The 21,086-nt window shown below is 41.2% G+C and overlaps 1 protein-coding gene across 1 annotated transcript in view; it reads right to left on the reverse strand.

Moving 5' to 3' along the window:
- Positions 1-1,935: 1,935 nt before the first annotated feature.
- Positions 1,936-21,086, reverse strand: part of efr3a (EFR3 homolog A (S. cerevisiae)) — a 123,324-nt gene continuing 104,173 nt past the window's right edge. Inside the window, exons 13-23 of the mRNA XM_070844490.1 lie at positions 20,009-20,181; positions 18,906-18,981; positions 16,512-16,673; positions 14,094-14,225; positions 13,808-13,875; positions 10,980-11,107; positions 5,050-5,135; positions 3,943-3,991; positions 2,904-3,007; positions 2,764-2,813; positions 1,936-2,255 (exon numbers count right to left, since the gene is read on the reverse strand). Coding sequence (XP_070700591.1) covers positions 2,150-2,255; positions 2,764-2,813; positions 2,904-3,007; positions 3,943-3,991; positions 5,050-5,135; positions 10,980-11,107; positions 13,808-13,875; positions 14,094-14,225; positions 16,512-16,673; positions 18,906-18,981; positions 20,009-20,181 — 1,134 coding nt within the window. The 3' untranslated portion in view covers positions 1,936-2,149. The remainder of the gene's footprint in view (positions 2,256-2,763; positions 2,814-2,903; positions 3,008-3,942; positions 3,992-5,049; positions 5,136-10,979; positions 11,108-13,807; positions 13,876-14,093; positions 14,226-16,511; positions 16,674-18,905; positions 18,982-20,008; positions 20,182-21,086) is intronic.

The following is a 21,086-nucleotide window of genomic DNA, read 5'->3' on the forward strand; positions in this document are numbered from 1 at the left end:
AAACACGGCCTCGTGGCAACAGCTAAAAAAGCACAGACGACCGAATCCTCTAAAATCAGAGAGTCTGATATTAATACGCTGAGGTTAACTTTGATGCTGCTCTTATTTTGGTCCATATGGCTGCTCACAGGACTCATTACAGGCTCCGTTAACATCCACTCTGAGTAGATGAAGTTAGGGAACGGCTTCTGTTGTTGTTGTTGTTTTTTTTCTAGAAGCTGCCAATATAAAGCTGTGATGTGTGGGAAGCCAGGAGGGTCAAAATTCATCACGTTTTCCACTTTGAAGTAAATATAGTCTGGTGTTATTTAAGCTCCTGCTCAGCTTTCAACCCAAAATGTTCCTAAAAGTTCACAAACTGGTCTTAAAATTAGAACTTTTAAACCCACTGATTATTGAAAACACTTGTTTAAAGTTTATTGACTGAAGAAAATTGAAGAATACTGTTTGTTTCTTTATGCTATGAACTGATTTCTATCATTATTGTGGAAAAGATTATAGTTATAGTAGTTTATAAGTGACGAGCACTCATAAACTTGTAACCACGGGCATGAAAGGCGTCCAAATATCACCACACAGCAGCACCCGGGTGGCGTTCATGGTCACACCGAACGCTGTGAAAATCTGTTGTCTTTCCATATCGAGCCTGGAGATGGTCATCGGCATCGTACCAACTGAGAACTGAACTAAATCATCGTGCCGGACGAAATCTAAATCCACGAAGACGACGAGAGAGAAGAAAAACATCCCAAACTAAAAGCCTTTAGATAATCAGTGTCTTACTTCCACGTTACTTTAAAGTGTCCCTCAGCTGATTCAGTATTTTCATGACATGCTTATAAAATATCACATTTTCATTAATGCTTTGTTTGGCTGATGATCAAGAGTTCTCCTCATAGTTAAACATCATCTATTATCTATATTATCTCTGTCTCTCCGGGCTGGAGATTAACTTCTGTTTCCTAAAAGTTTGTTTTCATGATTTTTGCTAGTCGGTGTGGTTTAGAGGAAGACTGTAGAGCCACTTTGAAAAGAGCAAGAAAATGGAAAAGCTTGAAAATAATAATAAAAAAAAAGGTCAATAAACACAAAACGACTGCTGTGAGATTTTCTTCACCAAATGGAAAATCTTTGTGTTCGTACCTCCAACAATCTCAAGATTAAGAAAAACTCCACAAGTGGATTTAAATGTGACTTTAACCATTAATCAGCGAGACGATTCGACAGCAATAAGATCAAAAAACAAAGAAGAACCTCTTGAAAAGATTCTTTAAGAAATAAACTGCAGCTTCCAAAGATTGAACTTTGACCTTTCCTCGACTGAAGCAAACACACGATCACCAACAAAACTCTCTTTGGCCGCTTGTTTAAAAGTGAAATATTGCTTTCATTTCATTTCCCCACATGAACCGTAGCTGGTTGTTGAAGTCCTTTCTGGTGCGTATTTACCTAAAAACTAGCAAAGACTGAGCAGTAAAGCCGGACTGGACTGAGCGCAGGCGAGTCTAAAGCTAATCCGCCTCCTACCACCAGCGTTAAGTTATTATATACTGAACATTAGTGACGCCACTGATCGACATGAGAACAGAGATTAGTTAAGAGGCAGAAGCTGGAGCTGACCAAGAAGCACGGCGGCTAAAACCAGCCTCAAACATTAAGTCTGAAACTGGTTTTAACCGATCCTACGGCGAGTTTAAGTTGATACTACAGCGTATATACACGGTGTGAAGCTTTGGCTGCACCGATAGATGACGGGCTGGATCAGAGTCGGCATCTTTAAGTTGTCTGTGTTCATAGTTTTTGTTCTCGGTGACTCGTAGGTTTGCTTCGTTTCAGGGATGCGAGTCAGGAAATCAGTGAATTTAGAGGCTGTGAGCTTGTTGCAGCTTTAAGCTCAGATGTTTTTTAAAAAGAACACAGAAAGATTCAGCGGTAAAGTTTTCAGTTTGGTGGAGGTGGATGTTTTTTTTACTGAGGAAGTTTAGCTTCTCTAAACACCAAATAGGAACCGACTGCATCCCTCACACCTTCGTGCAGATTATGACTGTGTGGCTCTTTCTCAGCATTTTGAATTTCAGCTGTTTTTGTGAAGGTGTGTGTGTGTGTGTGTGTGTGTGTGTGTGTGTGTGTGTGTGTGTGTGTGGTGTGGTCAGTAGACACACAGGTCTGGAAACTTCATCTCGTAGACGGGGACGGACTGGTGCTGGGGGTGTCCCGCTGAGATGGAAACCACTCCGGACGGGCTGGGGGGAGGCCTGGGAAGAGAGGGGAGAGATGTTAAATCAGGATTTCCAGATTGCTAATTGGGTTAAAAGTGACCCTGCTGTCTTCTGGAGGGGGGGGGGGTCACTGTGAGATAAAGTCTTGATAACATACGACATTTTACAAGCTAAAAAAGGATAAACTGTTTGTATTTAGGTAAGAAGTCTAAGGACGTAACATTTTAAATCTCTTGCCTACTTATGATAAACATCTGAGACTAGAAAACATCACAGTCAAACTGAATTAGCTCACTTAAAGACGTTCGCAGTGATAAACTTTAGTGTTGGAAAAATCAAATGACACAAAAAAATGATTATTATAATGAGATATTGACCAAAATGTCAAAACTTTAAATCAGTTGGCTTTATGCTATGTGCAAAAAATAAAAAGATGAAGATCTACTACACATGGGAAAACACCAGCATCATCATCATCATCATGGTCAAATCAAATCCAAAATTCAGAATCTGTAAAACAAAGTGATTTAAAAAAATGACTCACCTAATTGTAAGTTCGAAGATTTGAGCCAGCCGGTCGTGCAGCATGTTCGCCTGCAGAAACACAACAAGGTGAGTGAGAGTTCACGTAACATGCAGTAAGACTTTTTCCTCCTTCATTCATTTATTTAATTGTTTTCCCACCTTGGACTCGCAGTGGGCGGCGATCTCCTCAAACGGAGCTTTCTGGAACTTCTCCATCACCTGACGCCTCTTCTCCCTCTCCTGCTCCTCCAGACCGGTGGTGTCTGAAAACAGGCAGCAGATTCCACCTCAATAACTGGGGCTTTAAACTGACAACAACATATTTATAACAATATCAGTTTAAGTTTACGGTGTATTTGGAATATTGTCACCTCTTTACCTTTCCGTCAGACGGCCCTTTGGTATGATTACTTCAGCACCAGACTCCATTGAGAAAAACAGTAATTTTATACTTGCAGAACACAGGAGCTGTTGGTCTCCTGCTGCCTTGATCTGTTATTTTATTTGCGTTATTGTGTTTTGTTTGGGTTACACCGGGGTTTTAAAAGGTTTAGTTTGGAGCCAAACTAAACCTTTTTTACACCAAAGTCAAAGCAGCTGGACCTGCAGCTCCCTTGTTCTGCGAGGTAAAATTACTGTTTTAATCAATAGAGTATGGTGGCTTTGAAGAGAGCGACATAAGGGCCTAATTTCCCTGCCAGAAGGAGTTCTCTGATGTCAGCGTAAAGAGGTGAAGATATTCTAAATATAGCGTAAATGTAAAATGATATTAGGCCTTTATTTAAGGTGACTAAAATCTGCTGCACCTGTTCTCAGCAGAACATCTATTAGTATCTAAGACCCTCAAAAGATGTAAATCAGCTCACATGTCAGAGTTAAGTTGTTGAACTGTGAAAATATATCTGGAAATGTTATGAAAGCGTCCCACAGGCGGCCACATGTGAGCTGTAACTTTGATTATAACATCAGTCTAATATTCGTCAGTAAATCTTTGGATTTCACGGGACATTACTGTCAACATATCGGCGACTTCTCAGAGCAGCTACTTCAGAGCCTGGAGGCTGTTAGACCTCTTGACAAAATGCCAAGTCTCATATTTGTCATTTGTATTCAGGGAGACGCGTTAATGAGTCTGCGGGAAGGCGGGCGGAGGCTCCGAGTGGAAGTTGGGTGTCTGAAACTTGGTGTTTGATCTCACCGATGGCCTTCTTCAGGGTCTCAAACGTGATCTCCTCAGCCAGCTGGGACTGCACAGAGAAAAACACAGAGGGGATCAATACTATCAGCAGAACGGGATTAAAATACTGTAAACGTACTCCCAGTGCGGTGAACTGTTTTCCTGTTTGGTCTGATGTTTCTGGATTAAAATCACTGCTGCGTTAATGTAGATGTTAGATGTTTAAGGTTGAGCACATTTTAACTCCTTTACATCCTGTTGGGTAGTTTATTCTGCCGCAATGCATCATGGGATATAACATCCTCATATGTTTAAAGTCCAGCTTGTTTTCAGGGTTGTGATGAGAAAGTGTCCGGCTGATCTGAGAGGGTTTGAAATGTACTGGTTTATTCAGCTGAAGGATTTCTGAGATTAAAATTTACAAGAAAAAAACTCAAATTTTGAAATTTCTCATAAACAAATCTATTAGAAAAGAAATGTGTGAAAAAAACAGAAATTCAGATTAAAGTCACAAATTTCAAAGTCATTTTGTTTTCAAACCAACCTCATTGCTCTGCAGACGCTGCGATCAGATTTATCAATAAAGAAACACTCACCATTTTTATAAATACATACATTTGTGACTTTAATCTCAGAATTTACAAGGTATTTGTCACAAAATTATGACTTTATAATCTCAGAGACTTTTTTTTTGTCAAATATAAGATTTAAAACTTCCCATTTTCTTTCTCCACTTTCATATTTCTATTATTATTTTTTCATTGATTATTTCACTAATTAGGCGCCGTAGTTTTTACTAGACAGGAAGAGAATGAAAAACTGTCATCTGTAAAATTAGTAAAGCTGGATTAGAGAAACGCTCAAAGTACAAATACCTCAAATGTGTACAAACTTTGAGTAAATGTACTTTAGTTATATTCATCACTTTGTTCTAATCTGGTTATGAAAACACTTCTATATGTTTCTTGTGGGTAAAAAACAAGGACGGCTTCATCAGTGCTGTTCAGACTAACTAAATAAAACTAAAATAAACGCTCCTCCTCAGATTTGGGGTTTTGGGGTTTTAGTTTCCTCGTCCTTTTACCCCCCCCCTCCATGTTTCTGCCCTCTCAGGAAAACCACACTGACCTTGTCTGGGAGGCTGTTGGACATGATGTCCACTTGCAGGGAGATCGTGTCCACGAAGCTCTTCCTCCTCGTCAGCCGATCTTCATCTGCAGGAGCAGAGACAGTCAGAACGTAGATTTATTTCATCTCAAATCCTGAAGCATGCTGGATGAACAGTTAAAGCACCAAGCGCTCGATGCCGCCAAATTAAAATGTGACCTCTGTAGTTTTTAAACGTTTTCGGCTCTGTGGGTTCAATCGTGGTGCGTTCAAGTGCCGTTGTGTTTTCCACTGTTCACAAGATGTGATCTACGCTGATGTTCTTTAGAAATAATGTTTAATTATGTGAGAAAGTAATTATTCAATATATATACAGCAGGGCCTTAAATCACTTGAACTCTTATGATGCCTCTTCTATGTAAACTACAAGTCAATATTTATTGATTTACATAAGAAACTTTAAACAAGTTTAAGATTTAATTTTTCTCAATCAAAACTGCCTCCACTGTATGACTAATAAATATAATTATAATTTAAATGTATGTACACCAACAGGCCAAGCAGGGAGCTCACAGCGACCACATTTACATGCACATTAATATTACAATATTATTCTGAATATGACAGTTTGGGGTTTTCTGAATTAGGCTCTAGTCAGAAAATAGCTTTTTCAGATTAAGATAATTAGTAATTTGAAGAGATTATTTTAGCTGTAGCAGCTTTCTTCAGACGTGCACAGAGCCCATTCAGAATATATATTCAGAAAATGTCCTTTAGGGTTTTTAAAGTTCCAGTTTGGTTTGTTTCCAGCACACAGAGGTGACGTAAACAGACGAGATGCTGTCCAACAAGAAAAGACCACGATCGAGGAGAAACAGACTTATTGTTAGACGTTCTGAGAGACTTTGATGTATTCATGACGGGAATATTAGTGGGATGTTCCTTTGCATTAACCGTGTAAACAGCTCAGCTCTCATCAGTTCCCTTTTAAAACTGAAGCAGCTCGTTTCCATAAACAAACACAAACTATTGTGGACCTCCAGCGCAGCTACGCATCCTTAGAAACCCTTAAAATGTCTTAAATACTTAAATATCTTAGATATTTATTCATATTTTATTCCATAAGCCTGGTTTAAAATCTACTGCAAGAACAAAATGTCTGAACATTTAATGTTTGATTAAATTAAATGATTAAATGTTTGTTGTTATGCTGCACTTGTTCTGCTCTAGATTCACATCTGATGTTTATTTTTATTGCAAAATTGGCCCTAAATTTAATTAAACGGAGGCATTAAAAGACACCCTGGAGCTCACAGGGAGACGCTTGTTTAAATGTCCTGTGGTTGTGTGAATACTGAGCGTCCTCTCTCAGAAGCAGAGCAGGACGAAGCCTGCGGGGGTTTGACTTTGTTAAATCGCGGTAAAACCACTTACGAGGAGGTCGAGATGCAAACAAGGAACGAGTCCGACTTTGACACCAGAGAGCAAATCCCATCTCCTACGAGGCCCCGTCGGTTTGAAGACCGTCCCTCCTCGTCCTCTCCTTCCTGACACACCAATCATTTTTTCCATTTGGGTATGACACCCTGTTGGTTTCTGTTTTAGTGGCCACTTGGTATCAGCAAACTCCATTTTCCACACAGCCACACTGAGATCCTATTTTGATGTTCTAGTTTGATACGACAGGGAAACAAATCCATTTGATCCTGCAGAGCGATAAACCTCTCAGGAGCATCACTCCTCCCCCCGGAGGCCCTTTCTTAATACATTACCGCCGCTTCCTCACACCCACAGCGTGCTGGTGGAAACAAAAACCCACAGACGTGCAGCTACTGGCTCAACTGGAGGAGCAACACGGCGCCAAGGTCATGTGACTGAGGTCAGATAGGCGGCAGATGAGGTGTGAAAACAGGCAGACGGGAGAAACAGAAAACAGCAGTGCGTTCTAATTGTTGTTTGCATGAGTCACGCTGACCTTTGTTGTGCACTTTGAGCAGGTATGAGTCAGCGGCCGAGCCCGAGGGCGCTCATGAGGGGAGCTGATGTGAATGGACAGGAGGTGAGAGACCCACAGACTGAAAACTGTGCGTCTCTGCTTCTATTATAGTTTCGGTCTCCAGCTCCCATTTCTAATCAAGGACTCGTGGATTTGTGCCATCAAGTCCCGTCTCAGGAGTTACTCTAAACCATGATGCATCTCTGCGGCGGGGCGGTCTTCGCCCCGACAGAGCAGGGTTACGTAAAAGCAGATTGGCGTGACACAGCTAATATGGTCGCTTCCTCAACGTTGGTTCTGTCTGTTCCCTCAAAGGTCAGCGCTGACTGGATGGTTTGCAATTGGACAACGTCGCAAACTGGCATGTCAGAGGCTCCTTTGACTCAGCCGGGTCAGGGCGGGGGTGCTGCCCCGTCACTCTGGGTCGCCTTATGTATAAAAAGTATGAACACGGAACAGGAGGGTCAGCGATGTTCCCCCTTTAGTAACAAATCCGAATCGACGACTGTGTAAAAACCAGCAGCCAAAGGACACCAGAGTAATATTTTGAAGATGCTTAATGTGTGAGATTTAAAAAGCAGCATTCAGGAAGCGTTTTTTACAACATGTAAGAGTAAAAATGCGATTTTTGCGTCCTAAACACCTGCCACTTTATACAACGCTCTACTGATTATCATGAAACGCCACCTATTATATCGTAAAAACACGTCAAAAATACCACTGACAGAAACTTTGAACTCAGTGGGTGGAGGACAACAGTCGGATGGCTCATTCTCTGTGTTTTGTTGGGGGTTTGCTGAATGTAAAGCAGCGTTTTAACGTTCATCACCAGAGCGCTAAAAAAAGTGGTAGGTTTTTTTGTATTTTTACATGTTCAAAAGCAATGTTTAATATCAAAAGCTGTAAAAAAAAAAAAAAAGTGCATGCTGTATGAAATGTGACGATATTTGGCGCTTTGTGCTTGCCGTAGTCAGGAGCTACTTTACGGCCGAGCAGAGGAAGTTACCAGACAAACAACATTCATGTGTTGTGTTACATGTCATCGTCACATTTTGCTTTCAGAGAGCCGGCATGTCATCTTAAAATACAACCGGGGAGGCACAACGACGGCGTAATGATGGATTTTCTTTACGGCATTACTGAGAGTAGTGCTGAGCCCACTGAGAATCAACAGCAGCTCTGCAGCCTTTAGCCTCTTCCACGTCGTCGTTGCTGCTCTGACTGCACAAAAACTACACGTCTGAGTCCTTCAGGCTCTCATCAGTCCCCATATCACACTGCAGCAGCAGTTTAAAACAAGCACCAGCACCAAATAGCATTAGTGACTCTGTTTTGGATCAATAATGAAAACTGAAGCTCGACACGGTTTACAAATAACTTTCTACACCAACAGCACTAAACACGACAACAAACACAAACTATTACAGTATTTATAGTCTACACAGGTCGTCTCACTCACCGTCACATGTCCAGACGCAAGGCAAGCAAAAATAGTTAAGTAAAGATGATCAAACCATTTTATTTCTGTGACGTCTACAGCTACACACACTAGCAGTTATCATTGGACACGACAGGAACGACTACCAAGCTGTTAACTAAAGCACAGTCAGCTAGTTGTATGTGGTTAAGTCCTACATAGCTCAGAGAAGAATGTCTCCTCCACCAGAATGTCTCAAACTTTGTTGTGTGTTTACTGGTGGCGCTGCCTCAGAAATTAGAGCTGCAGTTTGATTTTAAAGTCCCACTGCACTCAAAAATGTGTTTTCTTCGTCACTTCGCTTGGATGTTTGAGCTTTACTCATCAATTATGGTCCAGGACCCAACTTATCCAGGCACGATGTAGAAACCTGAAGCCTTCAGTAGCACTTTAGTTGAGACACTTTTGGAGTTAATAATATTTGCAGAGACTCACTTATAGTTAATCTTAACAGTTTTTATAAAGCTGATTTAATTTTGTTGTGAAGTTTCCACATCAGACAAATTATCATTCAAAGCAGAGTATTTTTATACGTCGCAGCCTGGAGAGGATCTTCATGTGTTTTCAGTTTTTAAAAGCATGGATGAAGCTCCGACATGACTACAAAGAGCTGATGATGGTGGAGATAGTCTGTGTTTGGTTGATTATATCGGACGGTGCAGTCTTTTCTACGATAACTGTGTCTCTAACAGTTACAACTGTGAAGCTCCTCAAACTAAGAAAGCTGTAATTCAACATTTTGGCTGCTAAACCTTGTTTTTAATGCTTCTTAAACAGTTGGTCTCCAGCTAAACTAGACTCCAGCTACACCAGCAGGGGATCAGAGGCGGCAGGTAGCCGAATCTACGGCTCTACTCTGGCTGGTTACCTCTGGACTTCTGCTTGCACCTGTGGAGGATTTTTCCTACTGTGTAAAGCACTGATGTTACATGGAAGCATGGCAGAGGGAAGAAAACACAAGCACACTGTTTGTTAGACCAAAGACGAGCCAAATAACAGAAGTTAATTAAAGTGTAGTCGAGTTCAACTTAAGGTCACTAACTCAACTTTTTCCAAATCTCTAGAAATTAACCTCTTTGTTTGAACAAGGGAAAAGTGGATCCTTGGAAGTTTTCATTCTAATATTTAAAGAAAATGAGAAAATGTTACTTCCTGGAGACGCTGCTACTTTTGTTCATAAAATCTTACAAAGGTTCATGTTGTTCTAAAGTGAAATATCCCTTTAAATTTCCAGGAATGACGCCGCCGACTGTGAAAACCTTCTCTGTAATAGAGCTGATCGCACAATGGATTTTGTAAAAGTTTATTTTCTGTCCATGGAACAGCTCCTTAAGCTGCTAATCCTTAGAAGCCTTTTCAAAATAAATCTTCACCGAGTGCCGGCGGTTCTGAGAGTTTATACTGAGGAGAGAACCAAAGTACAACCGTCTCCATCTTTTTAAGTCTTTATTTCAATCTCACATCTCCACTGAGGTTTGTTGGAGGACACTTTTTTTGACTTGTTTAAACTGTTTATTAAAGATAAATGATGTTTAGACTTTATGCTTTTCATGGCTGCATCATTTCATCAAATGGAAAAAATATTCCAGACATCTTGTGCATGACTCTTTTAGTATCTTTGGAGACTTTGGGATGTGCACTAGCATTTAAAATAAAGCTCTGAGGGTTAGAACAACAGCTCGACAGCACAGCAGGAGCATAAAAACAGACTCTGTGACTTAAATATAACTTTAAGACAGACTTACTGTAAACACTTAAACTTCCCTACGAGTGACTAATGTACGACACCTAATGCATTATGGGTGAAATAAGACATTTCACAGAAGAGAAGAAATGGCTATTTAGTTAAATGAATGAATGAATACCGATGTAAAACGCGTTTCTGCATAGCAGCGCTGTTGCTTCCTTCCCGGGGGGTCGTGGTATAACTTCGGGAGCGAGCGCTACGCTTTGCCGATATCGCCGTCCTGCTACCACGAGCTGGGACTGAGTTATTGACGAATGTCCGCTCTAACATGTCGCTTCTCGCTGCAGAGCTGCTGCAGAGAGCCGTTATCACATGAGAAGCTTTTCTAAATCAAATTAAGTCAATATTTATGCAACAGCAGGTTTAATTACCAAGACTATTATAACCGGACAAGTTCATGCAAACTGTCCCGGAGCTTGTAAATATGAGTCAGACTGATTTTAAAACACCAAAAACAAGTTCCATTTGTTTAAAATCAGTAGAAAGACGTCAAAATTCTTTTCAACTGCATTTGGAGACAGAGGTTCAGATTAGTTTAAGATATCCTTAAATGTGTTTTACAAAGCTTGAGCTTTTAAAATTCATTCAACAGCATCATCCCCACAAACCTCTTCTGCCCGTTTCCAGCGTACATCAATAAAGGCCAAAGGGTGAAAATATCTGAGAGAAGCTCCGTAAATGAGCCAATAAAGCTCCACACTGTCTGCAGAGTGAGAACCAGCCGCTCGTACCTGTGACCTGGGGAACGTACGGGATGGAGAGTCTCTCTGCGTTGTATCCCGGTCCGGCCAGACACTCGGCCATGTCGGCTGTCTGGAAGTACAGCAGTCTGTCCTCCTTGTCCAAAGACTCAGGCAGTCTGGGATCAAGAAGAAGAAGAAAGAGAAAGGGGGTGAAAACTAAAGCCACGATGGACAACGCGTTCTTGAACTTTGATAAATATTTGTGGTGTCCAGATAATCTACAGGAAGCAGAACTGAGCCGTCTAGAAGCTCTGAAGCACTCACGTCCAAATCTAGTGTTTAAAGTCCTCGTTTCTCTCTGCAGACGGTGACAGTAGAGGGGGATTTAAAATCTGAAATAGATCCTGGTTCTTATAATCTCATAATCAGGTTTTATCAGCAGATGCCGGGTGATTTTAGAGCTCTAAGTAAAGCTGAGAAAGGCTCTAGGATGAAACGTGGGGTTTTTCCTCTTTCATTTGATTTGTGTTGAACGGATATTTGAATACTAGAGATGTGAAAGACGCTAGGATTTGTCTCTCTGGGCCGCATCGACTCGATCTATAGCTCATGGTCTAAAACACATGGTGCAAGTGAAATCGGGGCGTGTTTATCTTATTTGCTGATTAAAAGATGCATAATCTGGGTGCAAAGGGGTTGTATTTAGGCCTTTTATTAATCATTGGTGTGTTTTGGTTGAAACCTGAATTGACGAAATCAGAGTGTCATGTCCCATTTCCTTTAAAAGCCAGCAACTGGTGCTTTGATGAGCGATATCTAGTTCGTCGCCGTCTTCTGTGTTAGTTGAAAATATTCAATTTAAGCAAAAACTTTGCTGGGCAGAGAGCTCCGGTTTCCCACTTCAGTAAATGCATCCTCAAGGTGGAATCTCTACGTTTGATTGGCTGTCCTGATGTCCTAACGACGAATCAAACTGCATCTGTGATACCATGTGACATGCACGAAGAGAGCGGACAGAAGAGGAGAGAGCTGGAGAAAAGTCGGTATTTTACGATAAACCAAGTTAGCATAAGCATTAGCCCAGGTTCTCCCATCACTGTGTTTACTAGTGCACATTACGCAAATAAACACAAATGATCCGGTGGTCAAACGTGAGGGCGGGGCTACCTGCTCACTAACCAATCAGAGGCGGCTTTCGAGGAATAAATGTCACTTCTGGCTCCAAAACCAAGATGGCGACGGCCATAAAGCCAAACTCAAGGCTTCAAAACCAACGTGTGACGTCACGGTGGACACGGTGGTCAGAGCATCACGCACACGAGCGTACGTACATTTAACGCTTACAGAGTGTGAACGCTGGGCTTTAAAATGACGACTGTATCAGCTGGAAACTAGAAAAACTAACTGTGTTGTGTGCTGCTTTGGGTTGGATGTAACAGACAGGGGCTCTCTATCCTCCTCCAAGCAAAGACAAAGTTCGAAAGTGATTAAAACCAGAACAAGCGATGGATTATGGGTAGAAGGACACTCATGCCGACGTCTGATAATCAGCAGTGTGTCTCATCCTCTTCCTCATCGACTAAAAAAGCTCCGACTGCTGGAGGGAAGCTGCTCAGTGACTGTGCTAAAAAACTGCTGAGCGGTTTGTCAAACGGAGTGAATTTTAAACAGGACGCTGCAGAAAGGGATCTCCACAAATAATGTTTAAAACCCAAACAAGAGATTTAAAGGTTTAGCCGAACGTTCTGAACATGCTCGACATTTTCTTTTTCCCCCCTCTCGCCTTTGGCTTTAAGCAGTCGTGTTTTTACAAGATTTCATTGTTGTTGTTCGATCTCACGACAGGCACGCTGCACATTTACCAGGGGATCCTCTCCTTTATATCACAGATATTTTTGTTCTCACAGGCAGACATCAAGACCACAATAGTGGAGTGAGAGAGACTCTGATCTCAACTAGCGAACATTTGGAATAAAGAGCTCTCACAAACAAGACTCGGGGGCTTCCTGGCGTCTTTGAGAAGCTCTCCATGAAACTCTTTGAGCGTGTCAGAGGTCTTTAAAAGCAGCAACATGAGAGAGAACAAAGAGCCATTTATATGTGAGGGAAGAGAAAAGTCAGAAATACATATAATACTGAAGTTTTGAGAATCTTTGGGAAGTTTAAGAGGAAAAAAACTTTTAGAAACAGGTTGTGATCTACTGTTGTTGTTGTTGTCCTTTTTCTGGCTGCTCCCTTCCGGGGTCGCCACTGCGGATGATCCGCTTGTAGATTTTGGTGTTTTTTACACCGGGTGCCCTTCCTGACGCAACCCTCGCCCATTTTTGGTAGCCGGGACTGGGAGGGAGTCGAACCCGGGTTCCCCAGGCCGATGGCATGCGCAAGTATCCACTGTGCTACCGGCCGGTCAGGTTGTGGTCTACTGTACAGTCTAATGATACCTGAGTCTTCGGTCTGAGGCCACAATGGATTTAATGAATATAAGCATGATTTTAAAGCTGAAGTAACCAACTTTTTTGCTTTAACTTCTCATTGTGAAGTCAACAGTGTGACGGCTGTAGAATAACGACACCATCAGCGTTTAGGTTGGTTCCCTATGAGTCTCACTTATGGCCTCCAGGCAAAACAAAGGCTTGATTTACATTACAAAGGAAGCCCGTCAACCAATGCACAACCAAACCGGCATTCAGGTGGCGTTCTTTGTTCTTAATCAGTAAATAACAAAACCTACCCACCAACCTACTTATTAATACAATCAGATGTTTTCGACTAATCATTTCAGCTCTAGTTGAGCCTCAACTCAACTCATCAGATTATTTCTGTTTCTAGAAATGTTTTAAACTTAATCTGCAGTCTGCTGAGCAGCGGATACGTACGGACACTTGTCTCTGAAGATGTGCTCTGGGAGAAGATACGGAGCATCCATGTTCCTCAGCTCAATAACCTGGAGAGACAACAACGTAAACAGCAAATGACATTCAATAGTGAGCAATTTAACCGCAGTGCAGGTGAATAAAGAAGAAGAAGAGCAATAAACTAGCTGTAAACAGCGGTGCATCATCAGCATATTGACAAACGTGAAGTATTCAGTCTGCAGAGAAAGTTTTATAAGAGGAACATTTTACAACAATCCTGAACATACAGAATACGTGAGCGACGCACCTTACTGACGTGCTGGCAGAAGGGGGGGTTTGCGATCATCTGGCTCAGGAAGTTGAGGTACGCCGCCACCAACGCCGTGATGCCACAACGAATAAACATCGGCATGTTCTCCTCATTAGTCAGAGCCATGTCCTGCAATAAACCGGTCACACATTAGCAAAGACATTAACAATTACAAACCATCACGTGCTCTAGTAAAGACCAACGTTTTCACTCTTTCACTATTTGTGATGTTTATCTGAGGGATGCACTTTATCTTAAGTATCTGCAGCATGTTTGAGTAAATGTAATTTTTAATCTATACATAAATTAATCTTTTAACAACTTTTAATAAGAATAATGATTTTTTTAGGTCATAAATTATTTTTTTTCTTTTAAATTTGTGACTTTATTCTTGGAAATTAGTTTTATCCCATGCCTATGGCTCCATAATTTTACAAAACTTTAATTTCATTTTATTCTTTGCAAAAACTACAAATCAATCAAGCAATATTATACATTATCAAACAAAATCAAGCAGCATGTAAACTAGAGCTGAAACGATTTGTCAATAAATTCGATCAGCGAATTGACAGGAAATAAGCAATTATGTTGATAAGGAATTGATTGCTGTATAAAAATAGTGATTGAATAACCAATAATCATTTTGGTTGCAGCTTTTCTTTGTAATAAATCATTGTTAGACATTTAAATAGTTTGATGAGCGTTTTATTTTGCTATTTTTTTGACATTTCATAGATGAAACGATTAAATGTATATATGATGTCACTAGGGGAAGTGTTGGTCATGTGACCTCCTCCAGCAGAGAGACTGTCCCCGCCCACTGAATCCACCTCGCTGTCCGCCATGTTTTTTCCTCTAAACCACATAAACCTCTCAGGACACATATGAGCTTTAAAATGAGCAGAACGTGGGAGCGTTAAGGCTTCGATCTAACCGCAGTGGCCCAGGTTTGGATCTGATCTGTTGCTTCATGTCACCCCCCCCCCCCCCCCCCTCTTACTACCTAGAAAGAAAATAAAGAAATGTGCACTAGCTCATTTTGATCTGACCTGATGTTTGAAGTGTGAAGCTGCTTATGTCTCCTCCTATAAGAGGGTTTAAAAAGGTCCTAAATTAGGACCAGCGCCTGCTCAAGGTACACATGGTTCAGCGACTGTGTTTCTGTTCGTGTGTGTGTGTGTTCATGTGTGTGTGTGTGTTTGTGTGTGTGTGTGTGTGTTCATGTGTGTGTTCATGTATGTGTGTGTGTGTGTTCATGTGTGTGTGTGTGTGTTCATGTATGTGTGTGTGTGTGTGTGTGTTCATGTGTTTGCATCTCGTCTACAACGCTGTGACATTTCGGAGCAATAAGATCTCAGCGTGATACACAAACAAGCAGCTGCTGTGTGTGAGTGTGTCTGAGAGTGTGTGTGTCTGAGAGTGTGAGTGTGTGAGTGTGTGTGTGTGTGTGTGAGTGTGCATGTGTCAGAGAGTGTGTGTGTGTTTTCACACCTCTCACGTGTGTGTGTGTGTGTGTGTGTGTGTGTGTGTGTGGGGGGGTCCTATGGGGACGGCGTGTGGCCTCCAGTCTAATGACATTAAGGACTCTGCTGCTGAAGACGACACTTGACGCCGTAAACACTTGAGACTAAAACGCTGTGAAGGATGTCGATGCCGACTTTTAAGCGATTGTTGTGTGAAGAGTTTAGTCTGGACTAAATTGTCACAGTCCCACAGAAGTGGGAGGTAACAGACTTTTCTCTCACTTATTGTTCTTTTTACTAACTTTACACTCTTGTAGTGGAGCTGTTGTCAGGAAGAAACCGTTAAACTCTAAAAGGTTAAACTTTCAGCTCAGCGGCCAATCAAGAGATTATTTATAGTCTTAATACAATTGACTCAACCTGAACTTGTTCCTTTGTCTGACAGGAGTTTTCAAAGATCCCCAAAGATATTTTTTGTTAATAACTTGTTAATTATGTTTTTGCAGAAAATATCATTCAACATTCAACAATTATTAACAAAACTGTGAAACTTTTGTTGCTCTAACTTTGATTTGCCGTCTTACCCTCACTGCCCTCACTGCTCTTTCTTTTTATTCTTCCTTCCTTTCTCTTCCATCCATTTTTACTGAGCATATTTTATTCTAAATAAGCAGCTAGTTTTCTGCACTGGGGCTTTTGTACGTAAATGTTTTGGTGTTTTCTTCCACTCAGTTTTATTATTTTATCATTACAGCAGCTTGTAGTTTTCTTCCACCTTGTATACATATTAATGTTTAACATTTATAATATCACAGGATGGTCATAAACGTTTCTATCTGCATTTCGACGTGCTTTTTTATTCTCATTTGTCCAAATAAAATCACTTCTGTTGACTTTTGCTGACAAAACTGCAGGTTTCTGCGTGAAACACCAGATTAAACACCGAGGTCACCTGCAGAGCGATGGCGAGCCGAATGAGGTCGATGACCACTTCCTCGTTGGCCAGCTCGATGGTCAGAACGGCCAGGGTGGTGAAGAGCAGCTCGAAGTTCTTGTGGACGTTGTCCTCCTCTTTACAGCCCAGGTAGATGTGACGGTAGAGCTGCTGGCCGTGCTGCAGGTGGAAGACGAGGAGAAAGAGAAAGAGGAGGCGTCACTAGATACTCTCTTTATATCGTAGATGTTATTGTCATTATTGTTCATTGTGTCATTGTTATCATCCACCAAAGTATTTCTACAAAGGTGCTGCTCGTTTTGTCACGTGGACCCAGAAGATGTCATTTCTTTTATTTCCCAACACATAATTTAAAGGATTTTCTTCTTTCCAATGAAAATGTATTGTTTGTTTTTTTTAATGACCAAAACAAATTCATTCTCGATCATTTATCTGATACCTTCTATATCCATAAATCTACATTTTCCAATCATCAACCAAACTTTAGATTATTATTATAATAGAAAAGCAATCAAAACAGTAAATATTTAACATTATAACATATTTATGAGCTGATTTTTGAGCGTTCTGACCCCCGTTATTGTTTATTCACATAACGTCCATGTTTGCCACGATGTTTGGCAATAAAATGATTATAAATATATTAAATTTAATAATAATCTTGCTGCTACGCGGCCACAGTGACATCATGTTGACAGAAGCTGTATGAGAGTGTTAAAATCAGTGCTAGCATGCTGCTCGGCTAACGCGGCTCCCCTCTGGAGAAGACACAGGTGATGTGCAGGTTAGTGGGCGCTGACCAATCAGAGCAGACTGGGCTTGTCGGGGAGGGGGGGGCCTTAAAGAGACAGGAGCAGGAAATGGAGCATCCACAAAGAACAGTAAGAATAGAGCAGTTTGCTGTAAAAATAGTGTAGTATGTCTCCTTTAGATATTTATTTTTCATTTTACATGTCGTAAAGTCTTGTGTTGTGTAAAAGTTTCTGAATCCTCAAACTTTTTCCAAACTTTCAGCGGACTCCACCGTATTTAACTCACCACAGCACCTCCACGACACAAATGGAAATGTTACTGTGTTTTAAAATGCAAATGCAAATGTCTCAGCGGCGTCCACTGGAGAGATTAATCCCATTAAATCTGAATCGGCCTAAAAATAAGCAGCGTGTCAGAGGCCTCTCCTCTTGCAGAGATGTAAAATAAAAGAAATGCATGCACGCCGTCAGAGCCTCGCTGCTTGACGCGCAGCCTAATGGAAAGTGACGGCCAGTGACTTCTATTCACCTCTAATGAATACAATTAGACTCCATAAATGACCCCTGACAGTGAATGAGAGTCGGCGAGGTGGCTCATCTGCTAGTGACGACGTCGCTAAAGAGACACCCAGAGACGGCTGCAGCCCCGCGGTCGGTCTGGTGGGTAAAGGTTACGGCTCAGGTGTGATTCACAGGGGAACAACTTAAACTGTGGGCCCTTTTTTTGGGGGGGGAAATGTCAGGCGCCGATGGGGGCCGGGGTTTTGGCCATAAACACTCTGCAACGGAGAAGTTGGAGGCGTGAAGACAAAACCACGCTGTGCTAATGCAATCACTTCCACCTCCAACGGCTTCTGTATTTTACTTTGGTTCATTGAGCTTTTTAACGTCGAAGATTTGATAAGTTACTTCACTTTTTACTCCAGTCTCCTCTTACCGTGTGCAACTGCTGCCATTTTATCTTATTTCTTCTTTTTCACAGGATCTCATGTAGGTGTCCGAACATGAAATCCAACAGACTGGGCTGAGTTTGTCTGCAGATTTGGAATGTCAAGAAAGCCAAGGAGGCTTTACACAGAGAGGAGCAGAGTCAGGAGAGGTTGTAGCTGTGGTGAACAGGTTGTGTTTGAGGAGTCCACAGATCCAGGGGGTCGGGGCTGCGACACCCCGAAGGTGAGCGTTAGTGTTTCGCTGTAGTGGCTCATGAATGACAAACGAGCAGGTGAACTAATTGTGCTGACGAGAAATGAGAGCCGTTATTTGGTGAAAATGCAGATGGACGGCAGGAAGGTGGATTATGTCGGATAAAGCTGGTTTACAGGAGACTTTAGTTGGCATTGGAATTAATTATAACAGCCATGAATTCTACCTGATGACATTTGCTGCCATCTTGAAAGGATTCTCCAGGATATAAAGGAGGTCTGGACTCTAAGATGTTCTTGGTTTCGCTCTGTGACTGTTTCAAACAGCTAACCACAACAGCCACAAATGGAACTTGTGTATTTAGAGTTTTTTCTGACCATCGAAGGCAAAAGGTTAACGGTTGAGCACCTGAATCTGCTGTAAATCCTACAGGTGTTTGAGCGTCCAGTTGATATATAATATGCCAGAGCAGAACAGACAGAGCACAGATTTCTACCTTCTTCATGAATGCAACATCCTGCTTGGAAATCTTCTCTCTCTTAATCTTCAAGGCTGCAACATTGGGAATGATTCTGCAACAGAGACGGACACAAAAACAGATCAGCTACTAATGAGAAACTAATTATCAACACCAGCACTGGAGCCTCTGATCCCACCAGCAAACTGCACTTTAGTTTCTTTCACCTAAAAGCTCTCAGCTGCAGATTGTAGCATCAACAGTGTTATTGTGTAACTAGAGAATGTAATTTCTGAAGAAATTGCAGTGTGAATGCTTTCTGCTGAATGACTTAATCCACACTGAATAACTGCATGTTGAATTGAAAAATCATTGAATACCTGAACGAATGAATAAACTACTAATCTGAATATGTGAAAGGGTGAAGCTGAATGGTTTATGCCACAATGAATAGCTTCCTTTTGAATTGAAAAATCATCAGTGTTATTATGTAATAAACCCTAATAATAGAATAACTTGACCAATAGTGGGAATTTATTACATTTTCAGCTGCTGTAACGAAACAAAGATATAAAACAAGTTTGGCTTCTTTACTTAACGTAGATTATTCACAAAATGAGCTCAGGCTGACAGGATGTCTACAAACAGCTGTTAGCCTGTTAGCTTCCATGCTAACTAGCTCTATCAGAAACAGCTTCAGAGTCACTGAGGACGTTAGTTCGTCTTTGGCCCATTTTAAAACTGTTGCTGAAATTTAAAAAGCTGCTTCACAAGGAGTTTTTCTTAATTTCTTCCTGATTTGTTCGTCTTAAAAACACCATTTTAGTGTCTTGGTGCTCAGAAGAACATGTGGCCTCTGAAAAATGGATCAAATATTCACTTTGGTTCGAAGGAATTGGTCATAGTTAAGTGTTTCCAATATGAAATCAGTGCCAAATGTAAGCATCGACACTATAATAGTATTGTACATTTTATTTACTTATATATTGTCTGATTATTGGTAAAAATGTTTTTATAATATCGGTCAGGATGTTTTATAACATCACTGGGTTTTATTACAGTTTCGATCATGTTAAGTGCACATTTTATTACATTTTCAGGAAATTTATAACCCTTATACCGCTGCAAGGATCATTTCGTACCTGATGCCTCGTAGCTTGGCGCGGTTGTCATGGCGATCGATGATGTTGTGCAGGATCTCCAGCACCAGCTGCCTCAGCTCGCTGTCCTCCATCAGAGAGATGGAGAAGAGCGGCTCCAGGAAGGGAGGAGGCAACGCAGCTGCCATGGATTTGGACTTGAAGCCGGAGGTCACCTGAGGTAGGGAGGAAGAGGAGGGGGAGAGGAAGGTGTGAGCAGACTTATCACAGCGTGATGCGATTAATCCACAGGGAGGGTCCTTGAGCATCACGGCTTCAACAGAGCTGAAAGGTTACGTTCACAAGCAGCTGAACGTGTCCAAACCTTTTCTCTCATACGTGACTCTGATCTGATGGTTTATGATTTGGAACGAACATCTGTGAGACATGAAACTGAACACTTTTATACTGCTGTGGGCGTTTCATTCTACATTTTATTCATTTTAAGACTTCATCAATCCCTCCAAAACAAAAAAAAAATGATTGCAAGACCTTAAAAAACCCTGACAGACACTTTTTAGTTCTCCTGGGCTGAAATGTTGATCATAGCTTTAAAGTAAATGTGTCCTCTGGAAGAAAACAGTTGCAAAGTTCTCAGTTCCCTGTGTGCTGGTACTTTCTTTTCATATTCTAGGTAATATTTTTCGTATCCAACACCTTTCCAGCCAAGGTTTTGCTGCCCAGTCTAACAGATATCCATCACCTGAAGAAGGCCACAGCATTTGGCTGAAAGCTCTGACAAACGTCCAATGACTTGACCTTGAGCGAAGATGTTTTTATTGTCTTATTTTGATGAATATTAACAGCATAAAAGCTTTCAGTAAAATGTTCCGCCTCCATCCACACTTTTAAGGCAAAACTTAAAATGTACATTTTTTGAATGGGGTTTGGCTTTTCTTGGTGGTTGCAGTCTTTCATACATTTTCATAAATTAACAACAATTTTTAAAACGTTTTATTCTGTTTCTGTGCACAGATCTTGATATTGCCTTGTTTATTCATTTTTTTTAACATTGCTATTTCTTTCTCCTACATCGTTTTTCTGTTTTCTGCCTTTTATGCTACTGATGTCGTTGCTGAGT

Source organism: Pempheris klunzingeri, chromosome 15, assembly GCF_042242105.1.
Source record: "Pempheris klunzingeri isolate RE-2024b chromosome 15, fPemKlu1.hap1, whole genome shotgun sequence".
NCBI classification, from domain to species: domain Eukaryota; kingdom Metazoa; phylum Chordata; class Actinopteri; order Acropomatiformes; family Pempheridae; genus Pempheris; species Pempheris klunzingeri.